At 38.0% G+C, this 24,337-nt stretch overlaps 1 protein-coding gene across 1 annotated transcript in view; it reads left to right on the forward strand.

Moving 5' to 3' along the window:
* Positions 1 to 14,706: 14,706 nt before the first annotated feature.
* WDR36 (WD repeat domain 36) overlaps positions 14,707 to 24,337 on the forward strand; it is a 37,728-nt gene continuing 28,097 nt past the window's right edge. The window contains exons 1-6 of the mRNA XM_029219103.1: positions 14,707 to 15,115; positions 16,368 to 16,395; positions 18,047 to 18,147; positions 19,588 to 19,705; positions 21,510 to 21,642; positions 23,117 to 23,171. Coding sequence (XP_029074936.1) covers positions 14,954 to 15,115; positions 16,368 to 16,395; positions 18,047 to 18,147; positions 19,588 to 19,705; positions 21,510 to 21,642; positions 23,117 to 23,171 — 597 coding nt within the window. The 5' untranslated portion in view covers positions 14,707 to 14,953. The remainder of the gene's footprint in view (positions 15,116 to 16,367; positions 16,396 to 18,046; positions 18,148 to 19,587; positions 19,706 to 21,509; positions 21,643 to 23,116; positions 23,172 to 24,337) is intronic.

Below are 24,337 nucleotides of genomic sequence, written 5' to 3' on the forward strand. Positions count from 1 at the left end.
TAATTTCATTCTTTTACATGTAGCTGTCCCGTTTTCCCAGCACCACTTATTGAAGAGGCTGTCTTTTCTCCATTGTATGTTCTTGCCTCCTTTATCAAAGATAAGGTGACCATATGTGCATCGGTTTATCTCTGGGCTTTCTATCCTGTTCCATTGATTTATATTCCTGTTTTTGTGCCAGTACCATAATGTCTTGATTACTGTACCTTCGTAGTATAGTCTGAAGTCAGGGAGCGTGATTCCCCCAGCTCCGTTTTTCTTTCTCAAGATTGCTTTGGCTATTTGGGATCTTTAGTGTTTCCATACAAATTGTGCAATTTTTTGTTCTAGTTCTATGAAAAATGCCACTGGTAGTTTGATAGGGATTGCACTGAATCTGTAGATTGCTTTGGGTAGTAGAGTCATTTCAACAATGTTGATTCTTCCAATAAAAGAACATGGTATATCTCTCCATCTATTTATATCACCTTTAATTCCTTTCATCTGTGTCTTATACATTTCTGCATACAGGCCTTTTGTCTCCTTAGGTAGGTTTTTTCCTAGGTATTTTATTCTTTTTGTTGCAATATTAAATGGGAATGTTTCCTTAATTTCTCTTTCAGATTTTTCATCATTAGTGTATCGGAATACAAGAGGTTTCTGTGCATTAATTTTGTATCCTGCTACTTTACCAAATTCATTGATTAGCTCTAGTAGTTTTCTGGTAGCATCTTTAGCATTCTCTAGGTATAGTATCATGTCATCTGCAAACAATGACAGTTTTACTTCTTTTCCGATTTGGATTCCTTTTATTTCTTATTGTTCTCTGATTGCTGTGGCTAAAACTTCCAAAACTATGTTGAATAATAGTGGTGAGAGTGGGCAACCTTGTCTTGTTCCTGATCTTAGTGGAAATGGTTTCAGTTTTTCACCATTGAGGATGATGCTGGCGGTGGGTTTCTCATATATGGCCTTTATTATGTTGAGGTAAGTTCCCTCTATGCCTACTTTCTGGGGGGGTTTTATCATAAATGGGTGTTGAATTCTGTCAAAAGCTTTTTCTGCATCTATTGAGATGATCATATGGTTTTTATTCTTCAATTTGTTAATATGGTGTATCACATTGATTGATTTGCGTATATTGAAGAATCCTTGCATTCCTGGGATAAACCCCACTTGTTCATGGTGTATGATCCGTTTAATGTGCTGTTGGATTCTGTTTGCTAGTATTTTGTTGAGGATTTTTGCATCTATGTTCATCAGTGATGTAGGCCTGTTGTTTTCTTTTTTTGTGGTATCTTTATCTGGTTTTGGTATCAGGGTGATGGTGGCCTTGTAGATTGAGTTTGGGTGTGTTCTTCCCTCTACTATATTTTGGAAGAGTTTGAGAAGGATAGGTGTTAGCTCTTCTGTAAATGTTTGATAGAATTTGCCTGTGAAGCCATCTGGTCCTGGGCTTTTGTTTGTTGGAAGATTTTTAATCACAGTTTCAATTTCAGTGCTTGTGATTGGTCTGTTTATATTTTCTGTTTCTTCCTGGTTCAGTCTTGGAAGGTTGTGCTTTTCTAAGAATTTTTCCATTTCTTCCAGGTTGTCCATTTTACTGGCATAGAGTTGCTTTTAGTAATCTCTCATGATCCTTTGTATTTTTGCAGTGTCAGTGGTTACTTCTCCTTTTTTATATCTAATTCTATTGATTTGAGTCTTCTCCCTTTTTTTCTTGATAAGTCTGGCTAATGGTTTATCAATTTTGTTTACCTTCTCAAAGAACCATATCTTAGTTTTATTGATCTTTGCTATCATTTCCTTCATTTCTTTTTCATTTACTTCTGATCTTTATGATTTCCTTCCTTCTGCTAACTTTGGGGGGGTTTTTGTTCTTCTTTCTCTAATTGCTTTCAGTGTAAGGTTAGGTTGTTTATTTGAGATGTTTCTTGTTTCTTGAGGTAGGATTGTATTGCTATAAACTTCCCTCTTATAACTGCTTTTGCTGCATCCCATAGGTTTTGGGCCATCGTGTTTTCATTGTCATTTGTTTCTAGGTATTTTTTGATTTCCCCTTTGATTTCTTCAGTGATCTCTTGGTTATTTAGTGGCATATTGGCCTTCATGTGTTTGTATTTTTTACAGATTTTTCCCGTAATTGATATCTAGTCTCATATCGTTGTCAACGGAAAAGATATTTGATATGATTTCAATTTTCTTAAATTTACCAAGCCTTGATTTGTGGCCCAAGATATAATCTATCCTTGTATATGTATAACTGATTCACTTTGTTATAAAGCAGAAGCTAACACAACATTGTAAAGCAATTATACTCCAATAAAAAAAAAGATATAATCTATCCTAGATAATGTTCCATGAGCACTTGAGAAGAAAGTGTATTCTGTTGTTTTTGGATGGAATATCCTATAAATATCAATTAAGTCCATCTTGTTTAATGTGTCATTTAAAGCATGTGTTTCCTTTTTATTTTAATTTTGGATGATCTGTCTGTAGGTGAAAGTGGGCTGTTAAAGTCCCCTACTATTATTGTGTTACCATCGATTTCCCCTTTTATGGCTGTTAGCATTTGCCTTATGTATTGAGGTGCTCCTATGTTGGGTGCATAAGTATTTACAATTTTTGTATTTTCTCCTTGGATTGATCCCTTGATTGTTATGTAGTGTCCTTCTTTGTCTCTTGTAATAGTCTTTATTTTAAAGTCTATTTTGTCTGATATGATAACTGCTACTCCAGCTTTCTTTTGATTTCCATTTGCATGGAATACCTTTTTCTACCCCCTCACTTTCAATCTGTATGTGTCCTAGGTCTGAAGTGGGCCTCTTGTAGATCGTATATATATTAGTCTTGTTTTTGTATCCATTCAGCCAGTCTATGTCTTTTGGTTGGAGCACTTAATCTATTTACATTTAAGGTAACTATATGTATGTTCCTATTCCCATTTTCTTAACTGTTTTGGGTTTGTTATTGTAGGTCTTTTCCTTCTCTTGTGTTTCCTGCCTAGAGAAGTTCCTTTAGCATTTGTTGTAAAGCTGGTTTGGTGGTGCTGATTTCTTTTAGATTTTGCTTGTCTGTAAACGTTTTAATTTCTCTGTCCAATCTGAATGAGATCCTTGCTGGGTAATCTTTGTTGTAGGTTTTTGCCTTTCATCACTTTAAATATGTCCTGCCACTCCCTTCTGGCTTGCAGAGTTTCTGCTGAAAGATCAGCTGTTAACCTTATGGGGATTCCCTTCTATGTTTTTTGTTGCTTTTCCTTTGTTGCTTTTAATATTTTCTTTGTATTTAATTTTGATAGTTTGATTATTATGTGTCTTGGCCTGTTTTCTCCTTGGATTTATCCTGTATGGGACTCTCTGTGCTTCCTGGACTTGATTAACTATTTCCTTTCCCGTATTAGGGAAGTTTTCAACTATAATCTCTTCAAATATTTTCTCAGTCCCTTTCTTTTTCTCTTCTTCTTCTGGGACCCCTATAATTCGAATGTTGGTGTGTTTAATGTTGTCCCAGAGGTCTCTGAGACTGTCCTCAATTCCTTTCATTCTTTTTTTCTTTATTCTGCTCTGCAGTAGTTATTTCCGCTATTTTATCTTCCAGGTCACTTATCTGTTCTTATGCTTCAGTTATTCTGCTATTGATTCCTTCTAGAGAATTTTTAATTTCATTTATTGTGTCATTCATCATTGTTTGTTTGCTCTTTAGTTCTTCTAGGTCCTTGTTAAACATTTCTTGTATTTTCTCCATTCTATTTCCAAGATGTTGGGTCATCTTTCCTATCATTACTCTGAATTCTTTTTCAGTTAGACTGCCTATTTCCTCTTCATTTGTTTGGTCTGGTGGGTTTTTACCTTTCTCCTTCATCTGCTGTGTATTTCTCTGTCTTCTCATTTTGCTTAACTTCCTGTGTTTGGGGTCTCCTTTTCACAGGCTGCAGGTTCGTAGTTCCCGTTATTTTTGGTGTCTGCCCACAATGGTTAAGGTTGGTTAAGTGGGTTGTGTAGGCTTCCTGGTGGGGGGGACTGGTGCCTGTGTTATGGTGCCTGTGTTATGGTGCCTGTGTTATGGTGGATGAGGCTGGATGTTGTCTTTCTGGTCGGTAGGACTGTGTCTGGTGGTGTGTTTTGGGGAGTCTGTGCACTTTTTATGATTTTAGGCAGCCTCTCTGCTAATGGGTTGGGTTGTATTCCTGTCTTGCTAGTTGTTTGGCATGGGGTGTCAAGCACTGGAGCTTGTTGGTCGTTGAGTGGAGCTGGATCTCAGTGCTGAAATGGAGATCTCTGGGAGAGCTCTTGCTGATTGATATTATGTGGGGCCAGGAGGTCTCTGGTGGTCCAATGTCCTAAACTCAGCTCTTCCACCACAGAGGCTCAGGACTGACACTCAGCCAGAGCACCAAGATCCTGTCAGCCACACCTCAGAAGAGAAGGGAGAAAAAAAAGCTAGAAAGAAAAAAATAAAATAAAATAAAACGAAGTTATTTTAAAATAAAAATATATTATTAAAATTTAAAAGTAATAAAGAAATAAAAATGTAATTAAAAAAAGAAAGAGGGCAACCAAACCATTAAACAAATCCACCAATGATAACAAGTGCTAAAAACTATACTAAAAAAAAGAGAAAAAAATGGACAGAGAGAATCCTAGGACAAATGGTAAAAGCAAACCTATATAGACAAAATCACACAAAGAAGCATACACATACACACTCACAAAAAGAGAAAAAGGAAGGAAAAAAGATACATATTTTAAAAAAAGGAAGAGAGCAACCAAATCAATAAACAAATCTACCAATTATAATAAGCTCTAAATACTAAGATGAACATAAAACCAGAAACAAATCAGGTGCAGAAAGCAAACCCCAAGTCTACAGTTGCTCCCAAAGTCCACCTCCTCAATTTGGAATGATTCATTGTCTATTCAGGTATTCCACAGATGCAGGGTATACATCAAGTTGATTGTGGAGATTTAATCCACTGCTCCTGAGGCTGTACGGAGAGATTTCCTGTTCTCTTCTTTGTTCGCAGAGCTCCTGGGGTTCAGCTTTGGATTTGGCCCCGCCTCTGTGTGTAGGTCGCCCTCTGGCGTCTGTTCTTTGCCCAGACAGGACGGGGTTAAAGGAGCGGCTGATTCCGGGGCTCTGGCTCACTCAGGCCGGGGGGAAGGAGGGTACGGAGCTCGCAGAGGCCAGCGTGACGTTGCACCAGCCTGAGGCGCACCGTGCGTTCTCCCGGGGAAGTTGTCCCTGGATCACGGGACTCTGGCAGTGGCGGGCTGCACAGGCTCCCTGGAGGGGAGGTGTGGATAGTGACCTGTGCTTGCACACAGGCTTCTTGATGGCTGCAGCAGCAGCCTTAGCGTTTCATGCCTGTCTCTAGTGTCCGTGCTGATAGCCGCGGCTCACACCCATCTCTGGAGCTCATTTAGGCAATGCTCTGAAACTCCTTTCCTCGCACACCCCAAAACAATTGTTTCTTGCCTCTTAGGCAGCTCCAGACTTTTCCCGGATTCCCTCCCGGCTAGCTGTGGCGCACTAGCCCCCTTCAGGCTGTGTTCACGCAGCCAAGCCCAGTCTGCTCCCTGGGATCTGACCTCTGAAGCCTGAGCCTCAGCTCCCAGCCCCGCCCACCCCGGAGGGTGAGCAGACAAACCTCTCGGGCTGGTGAGTGCCGATCCTCTCTGCGGGAAGCTCTCCACTTTGCCCTCCACACCCCTGTTGCTGCGCTCTCCTCCGTGGCTCCGAAGCTTCCTCTCCCACCCCCACCCCCGTCTCCGCCAGTGAAGGGGCTTCCTAGTGTGTGGAAACTTTTCCTCCTCCATACCTCCCTCCAGAAGTGGAGGTCCCATCCCTATTCTTTTGTCTGTGTTTTTTGTTTTTCCTTTTGCCCTACCAAGGTACGTGGGGAGTTTCTTGTCTTTTGGGAAGTCTGAGGTCTTCTGCCAGCGTTCAGTAGGTGTTCTGTAGGAGTTGTTCCACATGTAGATGTATTTTTGATGTACTTGTGGGGAGGAAGGTGATCTCCGCGTCTTACTCCTCTGCCATCTTGAAGGTCTCTGCCTTATTCTTCTTAACTGGATATTTTGTTTCTGCATATTGTGCTTACAATGACTACATCCACCTTGTGACCATGAAGTGAAAATTATCACTGACTTACTGACAATGCAAAGTATAAAGTTGGAAAGTATCTTGGTCTGTGATGATACTGTTGAGTTAGTGAACCAACTCTGGGTCCATACTACCTCTAAATTCCTTGAAACTTGAGATAATAAATAGCTTTATTGTTTAAGCCACATTTAATTGAGTACTCTAGAACTTTCAGCAGAAAACAGAATCCATCTCTGTGTGTAATAGTGGACCTCCATTCAGCTGGCTTAAATAATGAGAAAAATGTACTATGTCATATAATAATATGAGAGAAAAGATGGTTTCAGGGTTTGGTAACTTAGTAGTTCAAATATATCATCAAAGACTCAGATTCTTTTTGTCTTTCTGCTCTGTTTTCTCATCATGTTGCCTTTTCCTCAGGATTTTCTCCCCATGGTTTTAAGGTGATTGCAGGATTTTTAGGTTTTATATGCAGATGCAATAACTTTAAGCAGAAGAAAGCCATTTTCAATTATGTCCCCCCCACCTTTTTGTTTAAACAGACAGACCTTTTCCCAAAACCTCCCAAAAGACTTCCCTTAAAATCTAAGTGGCCAGAATTAGGTCTCAAGCCTTTGCTTAAACTAATCTCTGGTGAGAAAAATATTAATTACCATAATTATATTAGATTAATAAATATTCACCTACTCAGGGGAGGGGATTAACCCTTAGTGAACCATGAGACCCTCTGCTATGTGAACATAGTGGGGATTCTGTTAATTAAGAATGAGAAGAAGTATGTGTCTGCCACAGAAAACAAGCACTAAGTGAAGTGATACTTAGGAATTCAGAGAAAAGAGAGCTCCTTATGGACTGAAAAAGTCAGAGAAGGGTTTGCAGAGAAGGCAGAACTTGAACTGGGCCGGTAATATAAGGGAGAATGTTTGCTATCCAGAGGGGAGCTTTGAGGACACTATGCAGAGAAAAGAGCTTAAGTAATCGCGTAACTATTATAACAAGGTATTTAATGTGTTCAAGTTACTATTGCTGTAAAATAAGCCACTCAAAACGTAGTGACCTAAAACAAACATTGTATTGTGCTATGGATTCTCTGGGTCTAGAATTCAGAAAGGGCACAGCTGGGATGGAGTGTCAGTTGAGAGAATTGAAATCTGGGAGTGACTCGACAGATATGAGCTGAAACATTCTAGCCCATACTCTCATGCCTGATGGTTCATGCTGGCTGTCAGCTGAGACCACAGCTGGGTGACAGGCTGAAATACTGCACATGGCCTCTCCATGTGGTTTCTCCACATGAACTATTTTGGGCTTTTTCTCTGAATGGAGGCTGACTCCAAGAGTGAGCATTCCCAGAGAGCAAGGTGGCAATACCAGGGATTTTTATGATCTAGTCTTTTTTTGTTTGTCTTGTAATATTTATTTATTTATTTTGATTTGAATTTTATTTAATTTTTTATACAGCATGTTCTTATTAGTTGTCTATTTTATACATATTAGTGTATATATGTCAATCCCATATGATCTAGTCTTGAGAGTCACATAGTACCATGCTTACCATACTTTATTGTTTGAAGCAGTCAAAGATCCACCCAGGTTCAAGAGGAGAAGACAGAGATCTCAAGACTCTATGGTAGTAATGTCAAGATCACACTGTATTACAGGCATGTGGGATGGGCAATAATGTCATGATCATTTTTGGAAACGATCTACTACAGGGTGAAACTTTTTCTAAAGTCTCAAAGCTGAGAACAATAAATGATAAATAACTCTCCTATGCCCATGAACCTTCTGAAGAAAACTTGCAAGACATTCAGTTAGGACTTGCTTAAGATATTGCCAGCCTGATCTAGTGACTATAACTGGATCACAGCCAAAGTAAGAGAAAGCTAGATAGTAATTAGAGGGTTCTTTGGAGAGAATCTGTAGATGTAGAGAGAGCTATGGTTTTCTCACCAATCTCACCAGGAAGGAGGGAAGTGCATTTCCCAACACTTCCAATTCTCAATCTAAGTATGTGGCTCCAAAAACAAAACAAAACAATTATAGAGACTAGGGTTATGTACAAGCATGTGAAATTGACGACTTACTCCAAGTTTGCTGAATTGCATAATCTTGTAGGCTCAAATCCATGCCCACCTAAATGAAATATAAGACAGTTCTTGGAAGATCCTCTTATGTATCTTTCCAGGTAAAGCACAGTGCATAGAAAATAATGCCTACCTCTCATTAGGAGAAATCTGAGGGAGGGAGATTAGTCAGAATAGCCTGTAATTACTGGGCTCTTGAAAGGGATCAAGAGTTGGGCAAGCTGCATGAGACAGAGGACATTTCACAGTTAAGAAAGTACTACCAAGAGTACCATCTAAATGGGATATTTTCTTCACATCCTTTTCCTTCCCTGATCCCAAAGGAGTAGACTCAAGATGGCAGGGGCAAGGATAGCAAAAATAAAGAAAGAAAGAAAGAAAAATTTAAAAATAAAAAACAGGAACTGGGCTGGCTGCTGTCCTTTTTGAAGCACCATTCTCTAACTTTTCCTTTAGTTCTATATGTAATCCCATATTGCTCCCATTCTTTTTCCCCCCATAGACTAGGCAGATCATTTTGTTTTCCAGTTTGCTTGTTTCGTTGTGTGTCCAACCCAAACATTTCCAACCAATACAGAAATAAAGGGTATGAGGGGAATGAAGGAGGATAGGTAGGGGCAAAACAAGAGTTTTCTTAGGAAAGTCAATTTCTTATTTTTGAAATATTTTGATAAAAGCTTTATGTTAAAAGATAACCTCTCCTATAGTGTTCTGATTTTTTACCTTAGCCTCTCCATCCAAGATTTTTGGAATAGAGCTGTCTTCTCTTGTTTTGCTTTGTTTCTTAAGGACTAGACATCGTGTGACATATTTGAGAATATAACCTGTTTTACTCAGTTATTTAGTCATCCACACACTCATACATTTGTTCATTTACTGCTTTTTTGCTAATTTCTTGATGTGTGGCGGGCAAGCATCTGATTCACAGGAAAATTGGAAAGTAACAGTTACCCAGAGAAACAGTAGCTTAACCAGAATTACAATCCAGGGATCCAATTTGTAATAGTAAAAAATTATAAATAGCTAAATGTTGTACAATAAGACCTGATTAAATAAATTATGGTATATGAATAAATTAAAAAGCAAAAGAATGATTATCACAGAATTAGTAACGATTATTTATGATTAGGGAGAATTGGGTATGTAATGTTGAAAAGTTACTTGGGAAACTTCTAAGTTACTATCAATGTTTAATTACTTTATGTGAATGGTGATTACATGGACATTTGTTTTATTAACATTATTTGAAAATACATATGCTATGTAAGTATTAAATAATATTGTCAATATTTAGTTATATGAGTTTAATATATTTTTTGTATCCTACATACTCATAATGTATATAGGATACAAAAAATATATTTTACCCAATATATTGTTCAAACATTACCTTTTCTATGAGAATTTACCTGGCAAAGTCTTTAAAATTGTAACTCTGACACTATCTATCCCTCTCTATGCTTTTTTTCCCCCAGAACACTTATCAACATCCTTCAAAGTTATTATTTACTTCTTCTTTATTGTCTACCTCTTTCATAGAAGACAAACTTCATGAGGACAAGTTTTTGTATGTTTTGATTATGTGTATGTCTGAAACAAGTCTTGTATATCTGATTTGATTATGGTGATATCAGAAGCATCTAGAAGTGCCTGGCATTCATTAGATGTTGTATAAATACTTCCTGAATAAAATGTAGGTTATTTAGGTGACAGGCATTCTCAGCATGAGATCACCAAACGGAAGCATCTGTAGGTCTTTTCTTTGGAACTGTCCAGTTTTCCTGAGTTTTCCTGCAATCTTCTAGGTGTATACAGGCCTGAAGGTTGGCTTTCTGGGAACATGGTGTGGAAGAAATTGGGAGACCCACTGGTCAGTGTGTGATGTTCACTTCATCTGCCAGTCTCAGCTGCAACGTCTTTCTGTGCCTGCTGTCCAAATCTGGATTACTTAGGGTTCACTTCTCTAGAAAATAAACTTTAGTCTCTAGAAGAGTAGAATAATAGTCTCATTATTCTTAAAGGGCTGCAAATAATTCTTAATGAGATTCAGTTATTCCTCTCCCTGGAACTTCCTTGAAGAATTCAGGGTGGATGTAATGAGATTCAGGACCATATATGACTGAGGTTTTCCATCATGCAAGACCATGTAATTTCAGCAAAGCCCTTTCTCAACTGGTGCCAGAGAGTTTGAAGCCTTGATAACAAGTACTGGAAGCACACATTCTATGATCTCATGCATTGCCAGTATCCAACAGCATCACTGTTTTCTCACCAGCCATTTCCTCAACAGTCAGTAGGTTTCAAAGTGGCTTGTGGACTACTGGTATCAGAATCACTTGGGAAGCTTGTTAAATGCAGATACCTGTAGTCCACCCCTCTCCCCCTGAATCTGAATACTGGGTGGTAAGGCCTCAGTGATCCTTTCACATACTGACCACCACCAGCGACAATAATTTAGTCAGACATTCAGCCATGTATTCAGTTATTTAGAATTCTAAACTGACCCATGAATATAGTTTTATATGGCCTTTTGAGATTTATAGCAGGATAAATTTAAAAAGGTGAAAAAGAGAACCACAAGAATCCATTATTCCTTTCAAATTTCTAGTTTTGGAGAGGTCTTTGATTGGCAGGGTATTGCTTCTGGGGAGACCATTTTTGCACCGGTGGATGCTAATTCTGTACCAATAAGATAAGCATGGGGAATTATGCACTCACAATTCTTCTTACCAATTTTCCAGGTTGGTGGATACCTCTAATCATAATATCCTCATTTTGTGTTTATTATGTACCTAAAATCTGCTCAAATCATATTGACAACAAACCATGCTCACACTGCCCTCTAGATAATTATATCATGAAGATCCATTGCAAGTTAAGAACCTCTAACGGTAACTGCTGGTTAATTTCTTCCATTTGTTCTTTCCTTTTCTTTTTTTTTTTTTCCAGTTCTCTTAGTCTCTTAGTGTCAGGAAGGTCTGATAATGAATGGAGAAGAAAAGTCTCTATTACTATCAATGTAGCATAGGATATTTTTTTAAATGAGGATAAAAGAAAGACAGTGACCTTACTGTCAGTGGGCCTACATGGGTCTAGTCTCATACCAGATATTCTATTCAGGGAAAAGACTTCATGGAATATTTAGGAAAAGCTGTTACATGAAAGGCAATGTCATTTGGGAAGGTCACATTTTACAAATCATTGTGGGGCCAGGATTTCTGGCACTTGGGTCAGAAAAGTCCTCAAGAGAACAGCAGAACATTGAAGGTCATTTCTACAATATTGTCATCTGATGCTGATAGCCCATGTGTCCTCTAATCCTAGCTCATGGCTATGGAGAACTTCAGCTTTGAGTTCCCACTATGACTGAAAAAAGAAGTAAAAGGATATTTAAAATAAAGAGAACTGCTCCAGCCTGACTATGGAAGAGGATAATGTTATGTGGATGCTTATACTGATGGCAAATCCTAAGCATACTCTTTCCAGAGAATTGACTCTTCTTTCAGGCTAAGTGCTACCATAGGCACTTTCAAAGAACTGATTCAGGGCTTCCCTGGTGGCGCAGTGGTTGAGAGTCCGCCTGCCGATGCAGGGGACATGGGTTCTTCCCAGTCTGGGAAGATCCCACATGCCACGGAGTGGCTGGGCCTGTGAGCCATGGCTGCTGAGCCTGCGCGTCGGAGCCTGTGCTCCGCAGCGGGAGAGGCCACAACAGTGAGAGGCCCGCGTACTGCAAAAAAGAAAAAAAAAGGATTTACACGAAAAGAGTTGAAAAGAAACGGTTTGTTGCTAAAGAGGTTTCTCTATGCTGCCACATGTAAGTGACATTTCTCAAGGAAGCTGACTAAAACAAACATTTCCTATAGTCTCCAAACTCTAGATCAGAATTGCCATTACAAGATTTTAGTGAATTGTACATGCTTACCTGTAGAACAAATAGATCTGACATATACAGCAAATCTCTTATTTCTACCCTGGTTAACAATATCTCAGAGCAACGTGTATTTTAGTGGTTCTGCTCAACCAGCAACAGACATGTTTGTGTACATTTTCCACCAGCAGAGGAAAAATTGGGGCAGCCAGAATGAACAACTCCCCAAGGTAGAAAGTCTTAGATTGAGAATAAGGAGTACTGATATATGGTGCCTGCTCTTTTATCACCTAACTTCACAGTTGTAGTCCTTAGTAGTTCACTCATCTGTGAAATAAGGGGGTGGACAAGCAATATCTTGAAACCTCCTTGGGTTTCTGACATGCTTCTGCCAATACGATGAAATGAACTATATGCATTTCTAAATTTGATTAGCAAGGTAAGTATAAATATACTGGTTATATATTAATGTGTAACAAATTACCCCCAAATTTAGTGGCCTAAAACAGCAATTAACATTTATTATGTTAAACAGTTGAGACTCAGGAATTCAGGAGTGGCTTAAGAGAGTGATTCTGGCTTAGAGTCTTTCATCAAGTTGTAGTCAAGATGTCTGCATGGCTGCAGTCATCTGAAGGCTTTCCTGGGGCTGGAGAAGATGTTTTACTCACATGTCTAGCAAGGTGGTGCTGGTGGCTGGCAGGAGGCCCTCAGTTCCTTGTCATGTGAAACACTCCATAGGACTGCTTGAGTATCTTCCCAATATGGCTGTTGAGTTTCTGCAGAGCAAATGACCCTAGAAGGAGCAAGTCAAATGCTTCAATGTTTTTTATGACCTAGCCCTGTTACAGGTCAACCCTATTCAGTGTGAGAGGGGACTACACAAGGGCGTGAATACCAGGAGGTAAGAGTCATTGAGGGCATCTTGGAGGCTGGTAATCACAATACCAGTAACAAAAAAGAAATGGTCTTTATTATATAAACTAATCAGAAAAGTCATATTTAACCCTTTTTTAAAAGTTAGATATGACAACACGACATAGCTATACTTTTAATTTACCTGAATATTCTGAAGTCCCAATGCATTGAATCAAATTGAAAATGATCATTTGTCAATGATCGACTACATCCACCACGTGGCTTGCAGGATCTTAGTTCCCCTACCAGGTATCAAACTCGGGCCCCCTGCAGTGGAAGCCTGGAGTCCTAACCACTGGACTGCCAGGGAATTCCCTACCTTTCTTTTATTCTAACTTGGGACTACCATCCTTAGGGGCATCTCTAAGTAAAAAGAGCAGTAGCTAGGTCCTTCTCTCCCACTACACATTCAAACACTTTGCTGGCAGCTAAATAGCAAGAAACTCAGGGAGGCAACTGATGGGGAGAAATGTACTCTGACCAACTGCTAAAACTGGAAAACTCACAATCAGCCCGTAACATGGTCCCTTTAAAAGATCACAGCAAAATAGCTAACATGCACGTCTACTGCTACCATATGACTAGATTTTCCATGACAGTTCTAATTTTTAAACTTTTGTCTTATTGTCCAGATGTAGGTCAAAGAACATAAATCTAATTGTCAGATAGGCCTACATTCAAATTGCTACACTACCATTAATTAAGTGACCCTGGACAAGTCAGGTAATCTCTGGGAACCTCAGGTTTCTTATCTAATGCGAACACACACCCATCATGTGGCCCATGATGTGATCTTGAAAATCAGATTGCTGAATGATTTCTCCCACCCTCCAGCTGCCCCTCAGTGATCTCTACTTATCCTTTTCTAAACCTTGTGCTAGTCTGGATTTTGGCACTAAATAATCTTGGAACTGAACAAATCATTTAATCCCAATGAATCAACTTCCTCATTTGTAAAACAACAATATAATTTTTGCCCTAAACACCTCACAGTCTTAATTTGAGGATTATATTAAGATAATGGGTGTCATCAAAGGCTTTGTGAACTGTAAAGTCCTGAACAGGAAACTTTTTCAATTTTCTCCCCAAACTGTCAATATAGACAGAAGTCTTTGTGATTATAAAAATAATATGTGCATTATACAAAATTTAGAGAACTCTTAATGTTTATCTAGTAATTAAAAACATTTGTACATATTTCCATGACTCACAGGTAAAAATTAATAATCCATTAATATTCCAATTTATATTTTACTTTAAACAAACTCAGTAAAAAGCAAACAAAAATATTTTTATTATGGGAAATTTTGATTTTAAAAGGAAGCAGAAGGACAGTATTATGAACTCTCACATACTCATTCCCAAGATTAAATAATTACCAATCTTATGTCATCTAAACCATACACCTCATTCCCAATTATTTTGAAAACAAATCTCCAGATACATAATTTCATCCATAAATACATATCTCCAAAAGATAAGGACCTTTAAAAACATAATTACAATACTACTATCACATATTTAAACAATAATGTCTTAATATCATCAAATATCCACTCAGTGTTCAAATTTTCTTGGCAGTCTCATCGTTTCACACGTTTTCAAAATCACACGTTTAACCTGACTCCATCTGAGTTAAGACTTCGGTTTCCCCTTCACCCTCCTGGCCCTTGTGCTCGCTTCCCCAGTCTTTCCCCTCCCCTAAGGTCCCGCTGAAAAGCGACTCGAGTGTCTTCCAGGCCCGGGAGAGCTGGGAGCATCGTTAAACTGCTGAAGACTGTGGACGGCGGAACTGAAGTCGCGCCTCCCCTTCGAGCTCCGCAGGGAGCTCTTTTTCAAATGCACTGAGGACAGTCTCCGCTCACGCGATTGGCAGCGGGGACCGGAAGCGCTTGGGAACCCGGCAAAGGATTGTGCCACGAGACGCGCAGAGAGCCTGGGTGCGCGGTTTCCACCGGGACTGGAGCCCAGAGGGAACCCCACCGCGGCAGCAATGGAGCGGAGCGCAGGAGACCGCACTGCCAGCGCCCTTTTCGCGGGGTTCCGGGCTTTGGGGCTTTTCAGCAACGACATTCCACACGTGGTGCGGTTCAGTGCGCTGAAGCGCCGATTCTATGTGACGACGTGCGTGGGCAAAAGCTTCCACACCTATGACGTGAGTGACTTCTTTCGCCCGCTTCCCGGGTATCACCCTCCCCGGCCCCCAACTCTGTGGCAATCCCGCTCTCCTCCGTCACCTACCAAGGGCTTTCGCCACCGCATTACATCCACGTGTTGATTTAGCGTTCGAAGTCTGCTTGGGAAGAGTTTCGGAGGCAGTCTGTCTAGGGGGAGGTACTAGAGAACATTTCAGTTCAATAGCAATGTATTTGCTCTGTAAATATTTGTTGTTCTCTTGAAGATGTAAATGTGATTTTAAAAACTCCCTGGCGCCACCACCTTCTTCATTAAAAAGACTTGCAAGCAATTTTGTGCAATTCGCGACAAGAGCTGGGTTAGAAATACAGGCTAAAAAACATTGGGATAACTGGAGGGGGTGCGATTAATTATGTTGTAGGGGACAGTCCACATTTGATAGCAAGCTAATTTCCCTAAACTTCCCCTGAGTAACTTTCTCAAAGTCACATAGCTGGATCAGTAACCATAAATTGGGGTCCACAAACTGCAGCCTGCAAGCCAGTTCTGCCAACAGTTTTTGTATGACCCATGACGTTTTTATTTATTTATTTTTCTGTGTATGTTTGTGTTTATTCTAATATAGCATAATCTCCAAGTAAAATTTGCATAGCAGTAGGATGCAGTATAATCAAATTTTGACGTGGGATGGAGACATCCATCTACTCTTGATTAAGACAGATTATTTAATTAATCTTCAAGGGCTCTTTCAGTCTTACACATCTCTAGGGTATGAATTTCTCCTTATACCCCTCTGAGCTCTGTGCTTCTGAGATGAATGGTTTTGACGTTTTTAAATGATTGGGAAATAATCCAAAGAAGAATAATATTTCATGGCATATGAAAATTTTGAAAATTACAGTCTATATCCATAAGTCAAATGTATTGGAATACAGCCATGCACGTTTGTTTTTGTGTCATATATGGCTGCTTTCGTGGTACATTATCAGTTGAGTAATTGCAACAAAAACCACACAGCATGCAAAGCGTTAAAATATTTACTACATGACCCATATAGAAAACTACGTGTGACACCTATCCTTCCATCTGATGAAATAGTAGAAAATATAAGCTTTCCTAATAATGAAAATTAGGGTCAGTTAAGTGTCTCTTTAAGGAAGGACAGAATAGCAAATTTATGTATGAGGTTAGATCTTAATCTTCAAATGTTAGATTATTATAGTTGTTTTTGTTAGTAAAAATTTAATCATTTCTTTTTTTTTTTAAGACAGGTTCAGAAACTTAGTCTGGTTGCAGTAAGTAAGTATAGACTTTATCCTGAATTTGTGCGTGTTTAGTATCTTAAAATTTTTTATAATTTTGACATAATTTAAGACTTGCAGAACAAGGACTCCAGTGTGTATTTATAGTAAACTTACATAGCAACAACAGCAAAAAGTCCAAGACAGGATCGTGTGTTGCCTTCAGTTGTCATGTCTCTTTGGTCTTCTTTAATCTAGACTAATTCATCAGACTTTCTTTGTGTTTTACAACATTTATTTTTTGAAGAGTATAGGCTAGTTCTTTTTTGTTTTTTTCTTTTTTAGGCTAGTTCTTTTTTAGAATATTCTTCAATTTGACTTTTTCTAATGCTTCCTGATGATTAGATTCAGGTTATGCAGTATGGCAATAATAACAGAAATGATGCTGAATTCTCAATGAACCATATCAGGAGGCACATGCTGTTGGTTAGTCTTATTCCTGGCAGTGAAAACGTTGATCATTTGGTTAAGGTGACATTTATCAGGCAGCTCCATTTTAAAGTTTTACCCTTTGTAACTAATAAATGTAATAAGTGGTAAGATACATTGAGACCATGTAAGTGTCCTTTTACTCTACAAAGTTTCAGCTACTGCTAGGTTTATCATTTAGTGATGATTCTTGCCTGAATCAGTTATTAGTAGGATGATTATCAGTGATTTTCTGATTCTATCATTCTATTGTAAGAAAGAGTTTTTCCGCATTTTGATTTTTTTTTCCAATGGAAGGAATTTTTTTTTTTTGAAAACTCTTTAATAGAATAAAGAGCTTGCCAGGGCTGAGAGATTCTAGTTTCACCATCAAATATGATCTTTGTAAGAGAAACAGAGCTATAAAGAATCCAGTGTACATGTCTGATAAACTTACATTTTTAAAATTATAGAAGGCAGTAGAAGGGCACTAAAACCTAAGTCAAATACTAAAGCGAATGGTAAACCAATAAAAATAGTATTTTGGAAATGAAATCCCAAAGCAGAATATCAGCATGAAAGATACTTAAAGTGATTCTCTATATTTTAAGCCTCCTGCCCCCAAAATAGGAAATAAAAAGAAAAGGCCAGTGTGACCATGGTAGTGGGAGAGGAATCAAGAAATCCTATCATAAGAAATGGCTAGAGGTGATAGGCATATTTATCTTGGAGAAGACTGAGTGGAAACCGTATTATTCACTTGAAAGGTCAGCATGTAGAATATCATATGGAGGTTTTTTTAGGTTACTCTGAAGGGTAGAGTTAGAGTTCTAGGTTTTGATTTACTTTTAAAATTTTCCTGCAGTTATTAGGAACTTGATGTTCCTGAAGGCATTCACATGAAGGCTAGGTGACCATCTGCCAGAGTTTTGTGTATTTAGTGAGGATTTTTTTTTTCCAAATAACGTCAAAAGCTTCTTCTCATTTCTTTAGGATTACATTTTTATGTCTGCAAATACCAGACATTAATTCTCTAGGGAAGGTCAAGGTGATGTCATATTTTTAGTGTGATAGTTACTATTAGATGTCTAAAATAACATTGAAGTCTAAATTTTATACTCTGATTCTCATACATACATATTTTTAAATTATAGTCAGGAAAAATGTTATACATATACTTGAGGTTTCTATTTGTTCCAAGATCTTAAAAATCCTTACTTCTTACATTTCCTTTTTCCTAGGTAACTCCCTTCCACAGGATATCTGTTGTATGGCAGCTGATGGGAGGCTAGTCTTTGCTGCTTATGGGAATGTTTTCTCTGCCTTTGCCCGTAATAAAGAGGTTTGTATCACTGAACTATTTTAATTTGTTTGTCTTTTGCAGTCAGTAGTTGATTGTCATGGTAGTTGAGGGAACTTTAATGTTGTTATTCTTCATCTGGGACACTCTGGACATTTTTTTTTTTTAATGTATATTCACTTTTCTGGAGGAAGAGAAAGTTGATTTCATCAAATTCTCAAAATTAGTTAAAACTGGTGCTTTAGTTCAGTTTTCTTTGCCAAGGATCAATGTTAGAATTATTTGCACAGCTCGTAAAACATTTTTGTGACCAGCCACGTCCTGTCTCTGGAGTTTTCTACTTTGTTTATTTGGTTGGGGTAGGATTTAGTTAAGAGTAGTTTGAAAATGTTTTCCTAAGAGATTCCTATTTGCACTACTGCTTTATGTGGATTGACTTTTTCATTATGAACAACACAGCCCATGACTCATTTTCTAAGAACCAAGTGCTTGTTTCCTACATAGAGAAAGCTAGATTCTCTGTTTTCTCTACTAAGGAAGGATCTTTTCTTGTTAATTTACTCATTCATGTCTAAGTTTGTCCTGGAACAACTGACTTGAGAGGCGACCTGGCTCTAGGGGTCCAGAATGAAAAGGGAAAGTGGCCATGGGGATGCCTAGATAGCCAAGTGATAGAATCACTGTGCTTTTCAAAGTTTAACTTGGACTGATGATGTTTGTTCCCAACATTTTCCATCATCACTACCTACGGCAGAGGAAGGCAACTTACCTGTACAGTTCTTTAATGGGAGTTGTTTTGACTTTTAGAGAGTCAGGAAAAGTGTCTTTTTTTTTTTGCAAAATATTGCAATTTGTAGTTTTCCCTGGGAGATAAACATAGAAAGTAGGGGTAGAAAGGTATCAGAGACTATCAACTGTAGGAAGCGGTTACCATCCCTAGGGCCAAAGGGACAAGGAGAAGAAATAGTGTTTCTGGAGCCTGGTGGGAACTGAAACCATGGGGGAGGGGACTGTAGTTATTGAGGATGCAGCTGCTGCTGTAAGGGTAAGGGTGTCTGTGTCAAGACAGAAAGATATATGGAAGGAGTATCCTCTATCTCTCTCCCTTGTCTCATGTGGAAGCCAGCTGGTGATGGCTGTAGAGGTCAGCCTTCTAGAACATACCATCAGCATGGAATTGCGCTGATTGGATGGGGTGAGGGACCCAGCTGTGTGCATGCTTCCTAAGCTCGGTTGAGAAGCTGAGCCTCAGAGATCTCATTTCTGTGTTCCTAGTTCATGTTTCCTTATTGGACTGGCTGGGGGAGCAGGTAAAAATGCCTGATTCCTTGCTATTTGTTAATCTAACCTTGGGTAATCAAAAGTTGGACCACATTTCTTAACACGAGCATCTTCAGGATTAGCCTGTTTTTGGATAATATGAATAATAATACATGATGAATGAATAATAATATGAAATTCCTTTGAACTTTGACATTGTAGGTAGTACATACCTTTAAGGGTCATAAGGCAGAAATCCATCTTTTGCAACCCTTTGGGGATCACGTTATTTCTGTTGATACTGATGGTATTCTTATTATTTGGCACATATATTCAGAAGGTAAGAACCAATTTATTGCTTTATCTTGGGGTAGTATGTGTGTAGCTAAAATTAAGTATCTAGGCAAGCATAACTTCTATATCAGAGGAGTAAAGCAGTAAAAAAAAATTTAAGAATCTTTAACACGTGTAAGGAAAAAGGTTCTAAGTAAAAAATGGGTAAGTATCAATAATTTTAGTCAGCTAGTTGAGCTAACTGTTTATAACCTGCTTAATGTGTTTTTCTGAACTAAGACTAGTTCAGTATTAGTATAGCAGTTCTCCAAGTTTAATGACATATTATTTTCTCTGTGGGGTGAATTTTGGTGTATGTTCACATCTGAGTAATACTTGGTTTGTATTTTCAACTTTCAGTAAGTGAAATTATAATAGTAAACTTGAAGATCCAGTAATCTGAAGGAAAATATACATCCTTTTTCTAAGAATATGAGTCAGTATCCTTTAACTGTGATATTCTTAAACAGTGTCACTGAGCTCTGTTTATAGGACCATGTTATCTTCAAAGGTTAGGAACTTATCACCAGAATATCCCCAGCTTTCTTCATGTAAAAGACTGTGGGGTCTCTCATGAATTAAAGCTTTTAAGTTTTTTAATCTGTTACATTTTTAGCTTTTGTTATCTCTTGATTAACTCATTTTTTGATGTAATGTGTTTATTTTTAGTAAAAATCCTAAAAAGATTGCCCTCCTGGGAGTCATTCCATGTTCTCGTTCAGATTAGTCACTGTTTGTTTTGTCTTTGCTCAGATGGAGGGAACAGAATTCCAAAAGTAGTACCTGTGCAGATGGATGTTAAAAGGCCTTTTATAAAATTAGAGAACCTGATTCTTAGAGTTCAGTAGGCTTTCTGTTGATCCTTATGTCCAACTTTTTGTTGCTGTTGCTGCAGCACAGTGTGTTCAGGGAGCTGTTTGTAGTGATCTTAAGTAAAACTGTTAGTTAGGAACAGAGGCAAGAATCTTTTAAAATAGTATTTAAGTAAAATTTGTGTAATTCTCACCTGTTAATCTATTCTCCTTACACTGGGGTACACATACCCCTGGGAGTGTGTAGCAACCAGATAGTATGTGAAACTAAAGATTAAAAGAAATGTACCTTCTCTGATATTCAAATTTATTAGGAAATTCAGTGAAAAATTGTTTTCATCGTGGATGAACTGTGAAGTAGAAAAGAAAATTCACACATAGGAATTTTAAACATACGTGGCATTTCAGAAATGTTTTGATTTGCAGCAAGAGACAGCTGGCTGTGCCATTTTCTACTCCACGGGGCTATAAGGTCTTCTCCTCTGCTAGAGGTTCTCCTGTGAAAATGTGAGAAGCACTGCTCCTTTCACTGAAGTTTGCCTCTGACTTTTACATGTTTGAGGAGCCAGTCAAGCTCTCTAGATATTTGGTCCTTCACTCCCTAGAATAGCTCAGCTCAGTGCATGCGCTTCACTTGGAACATTTGCTGCCTCTTGATCAAATTATAAAAATACTAAGTCTGATCCCTAGCATCATTTTTTTTTTTGAACCCTTGTTTTCATTCCTGTAAACCAATTTGTCAGTGAAATTTTAAACAGTATTGATATTAGAACTTTTAGAAAATTCTTGACAGTCAAAGTTAAATTTGCAAGTTGACCCTCATCACATTTGTTTAATTTCTCAGGGAATGTTTATAGGTTACCGTATGTCTTTGATTTATATTAGTACATAAATCTTTGATATGGTAGATTTTAAGTGCTAAATATATGGGTATATGAAAAATATTTTAAACTATTTTATTAAAAAGTTACATATTGTTTATAACTTTTACTTTCATAGAAGAATACCTGCAGTTGTCTTTTGATAAATCAGTATTTAAAATTTCTGCAATTTTGCATCCGAGTACCTACTTGAATAAAATACTTCTTGGCAGTGAACAAGGAAGCCTCCAATTGTGGAATGTAAAATCCAAGTAAGCACAATATTTAGAACATAAGTGATTCTTACCTAATCCTCATCACTACTCCCTGATGCGTACTTAAGTCTCTCAATTCTCCTTGCCTTTATATGTTTATTTGGAGAGCTTTCAGTAAATATACCTGTTTTGGGAGTTATACTCATGGCATCACATATGTGAAAGCTCAGATATGGTCTTGGAACATGGTAGGCAGCTTCATAAATCCTCGTTGAAAAGTATATACTAATGGCCTTAGTCACTGTAAAGAATTCATAAAGCTGTAAAGAAGGCTCTAGTACACAGGATCAGAAGATAATTATGAGATTGTCATTGGGAAGCTTTTAGTTCTCAGTAAACTAAGAAAGGTAAGATGGCAAAGCAAATCAGTGTTAATTTAGTGCTAGCATTTAGGATGGTTTTCAGGGTAAAAGTATATTGATCATCAACCACAGACATGACGGATATCTACTTTATATTATTGGTATAGCTTGGGGTCTAGATAAATGATTTTAGATACCTCTGCCTGTTATTTGAATGTTTATCCAGAGAAAAAAGTGTCAGCTCACTTTTCTTTGTATAGCATTAAAAGGGCAAACAAAAATATTTGACCATCCAAATTGTTCTTTCCAAAGCCCTTATAAATTCGAAAAGGGAAATAAGATTTTCAGAGGTTTAATGTTTGTCCTAGTTCTAATTCAGTGTTTCTGTTCAATTTAATAAATATCATCGACTACCTACTCTGCACTAGGCTGAGGGATAATGACTGAAATACTCTGTGCCCTAAGGTTATCTCTTTAGGTTGTTTATGTGATGTTTACACTCTTTATTGTACATTAAGTATCCCTTGGATAATCATTGAGTGATCTAATCTGTGCCCCTTAAAAAAGTTAACATATGCTTAAGTACTTTGTCATTATAACAATTTCGTATATCTCTGCTCTATGGATTCTTTATCATTTATGGCTTGATTCTGAAATTTAGAGCAGCGTCAGTATTGTCGTATAACAGTCATGTAACATACAAGGAGTATTGTAATTATAATATATTCCCTTTTGTGATATGTTTCTAGGAACACGTTGCAGTGAAAAATGAGATCTGCCAATATTCTAAGATTTTATTTTAAATTGTATCTGTCATATAACATGGTTACTCATGTATTTTTTTCTTTCTATTTAATTTCTTAAAGATGTTGCATAGTAGAGTAGTTCTTAGCAGCTTAGGATCTGGAGTTGGTCCTCTGGGCTCTGTCAATTTTAGCCATGTGGTCTTAGCTTGATTTTTTTCACATAATTAAGTTTCTTAGTTCCTTTATCTGGAAAATGGTGGTATCTACCTCATGGAATTGTTTTAATATATATACTTAGAATAGTGTGGGGCAGAGTAAGAACTTAATAAATATCACCTGTTATTATTTCATTTTTTAATATGTAGTTGATTTTGTTTCCCCCCCCCAAAAAAAAATAGCTTTCAACTATTTTTCTTGTTGTAGTAAACTTCTGTATACATTTGCGGGATGGAAAGTTGGAGTGACAGCGCTTCAGCAGGTTAGTATTTTTCTGTTACATCAAAGAAGAAATGAAGCTCATAGTAGTAGCATCTTTCATTTTCAGGGGCAACCATATTTTTGGACCTAAAGACAAAATAATATATAGACTAGTGTATCTTTACAAGTATTACCATAAAAAACAGTGTTTTGGAAATGTAATTGAAAACAGCGCCTTTGTCTATAAACGTTTGTGGAAACCTTTTTGCCTGGAATTAGGCTCTAAATCTGTGGTTGCTATGGAACCATGTTTACCAATCATTTTGTAAGCATGTAGTCCAGTGCCCTGTAAAGAGCGGAGATGAGTTTTTCAGTGAAGCAAGGGAGATTTTAGGTCGTTCGGAGAAATTTGTCAGGATGTTGAGATTTGTAGCTTGAGATAATTGGGGCCCAAATCTTAATAATTCATTAAATGCTTGACTTTTCCAGAAATAACTGCTTTTTGTTTTTATGAGTCTATAGGACATGTATGAATGAATGACTGTATGTCTGCAGAGAATCTTGTATCTGTTTTGGACACATATACAGCCATGTACCCTTGTCTTTCTAAATATCAGTTGCTTATACCTGCCCAGTTTATATACATTCCTTTATTCTCTCACACTACTGTCAGCCTTACTCTGCTTTTACCTACCTAGAAGACCCCAAAGGTATCAGATGATTAGGTCCTTTGAGGGCAAGACATCATACTTGTTTTAGTATACCCAGCTTCTACACAGGGTCTCATGCATAGTAGTTACTTGATGGCAAATTAATAACATGTTTAGCCTGATTCCATTTTGTAATGGTATTAGACGTTGATCTTGTGTGCTAAAATAAAGAAATTTATGGAGTCTGTATGTAAGACCATTTATAAAATGAAGATTATAGGGCTTCCCTGGTGGCGCAGTGGTTGAGAGTCCACCTGCCGATGCAGGGGACACGGGTTCGTGCCCCGGTCCGGGAGGATCCCACGTGCCTCAGAGCGGCTGGGCCCGTGAGCCATGGCCGCTGAGCCTGCGCGTCCGGAGCCTGTGCTCCGCAACGGGAGAGGCCACAACAGTGAGAGGCCCACGTACCGCAAAAAAAAAAAAAAAAAAAAAAATGAAGATTATAATCATAGACTATTAGATTAGATATTCCATTATTTCTTTTGATAACACATAAGTAATGATGTAATCATCAGTA

This window comes from Monodon monoceros, unplaced genomic scaffold (genome assembly GCF_005190385.1).
Source record: "Monodon monoceros isolate NGI ecotype Baffin Bay Population unplaced genomic scaffold, NGI_Narwhal_1 Super_Scaffold_12, whole genome shotgun sequence".
In the NCBI taxonomy this organism is placed as follows: Eukaryota; Metazoa; Chordata; class Mammalia; order Artiodactyla; family Monodontidae; genus Monodon; species Monodon monoceros.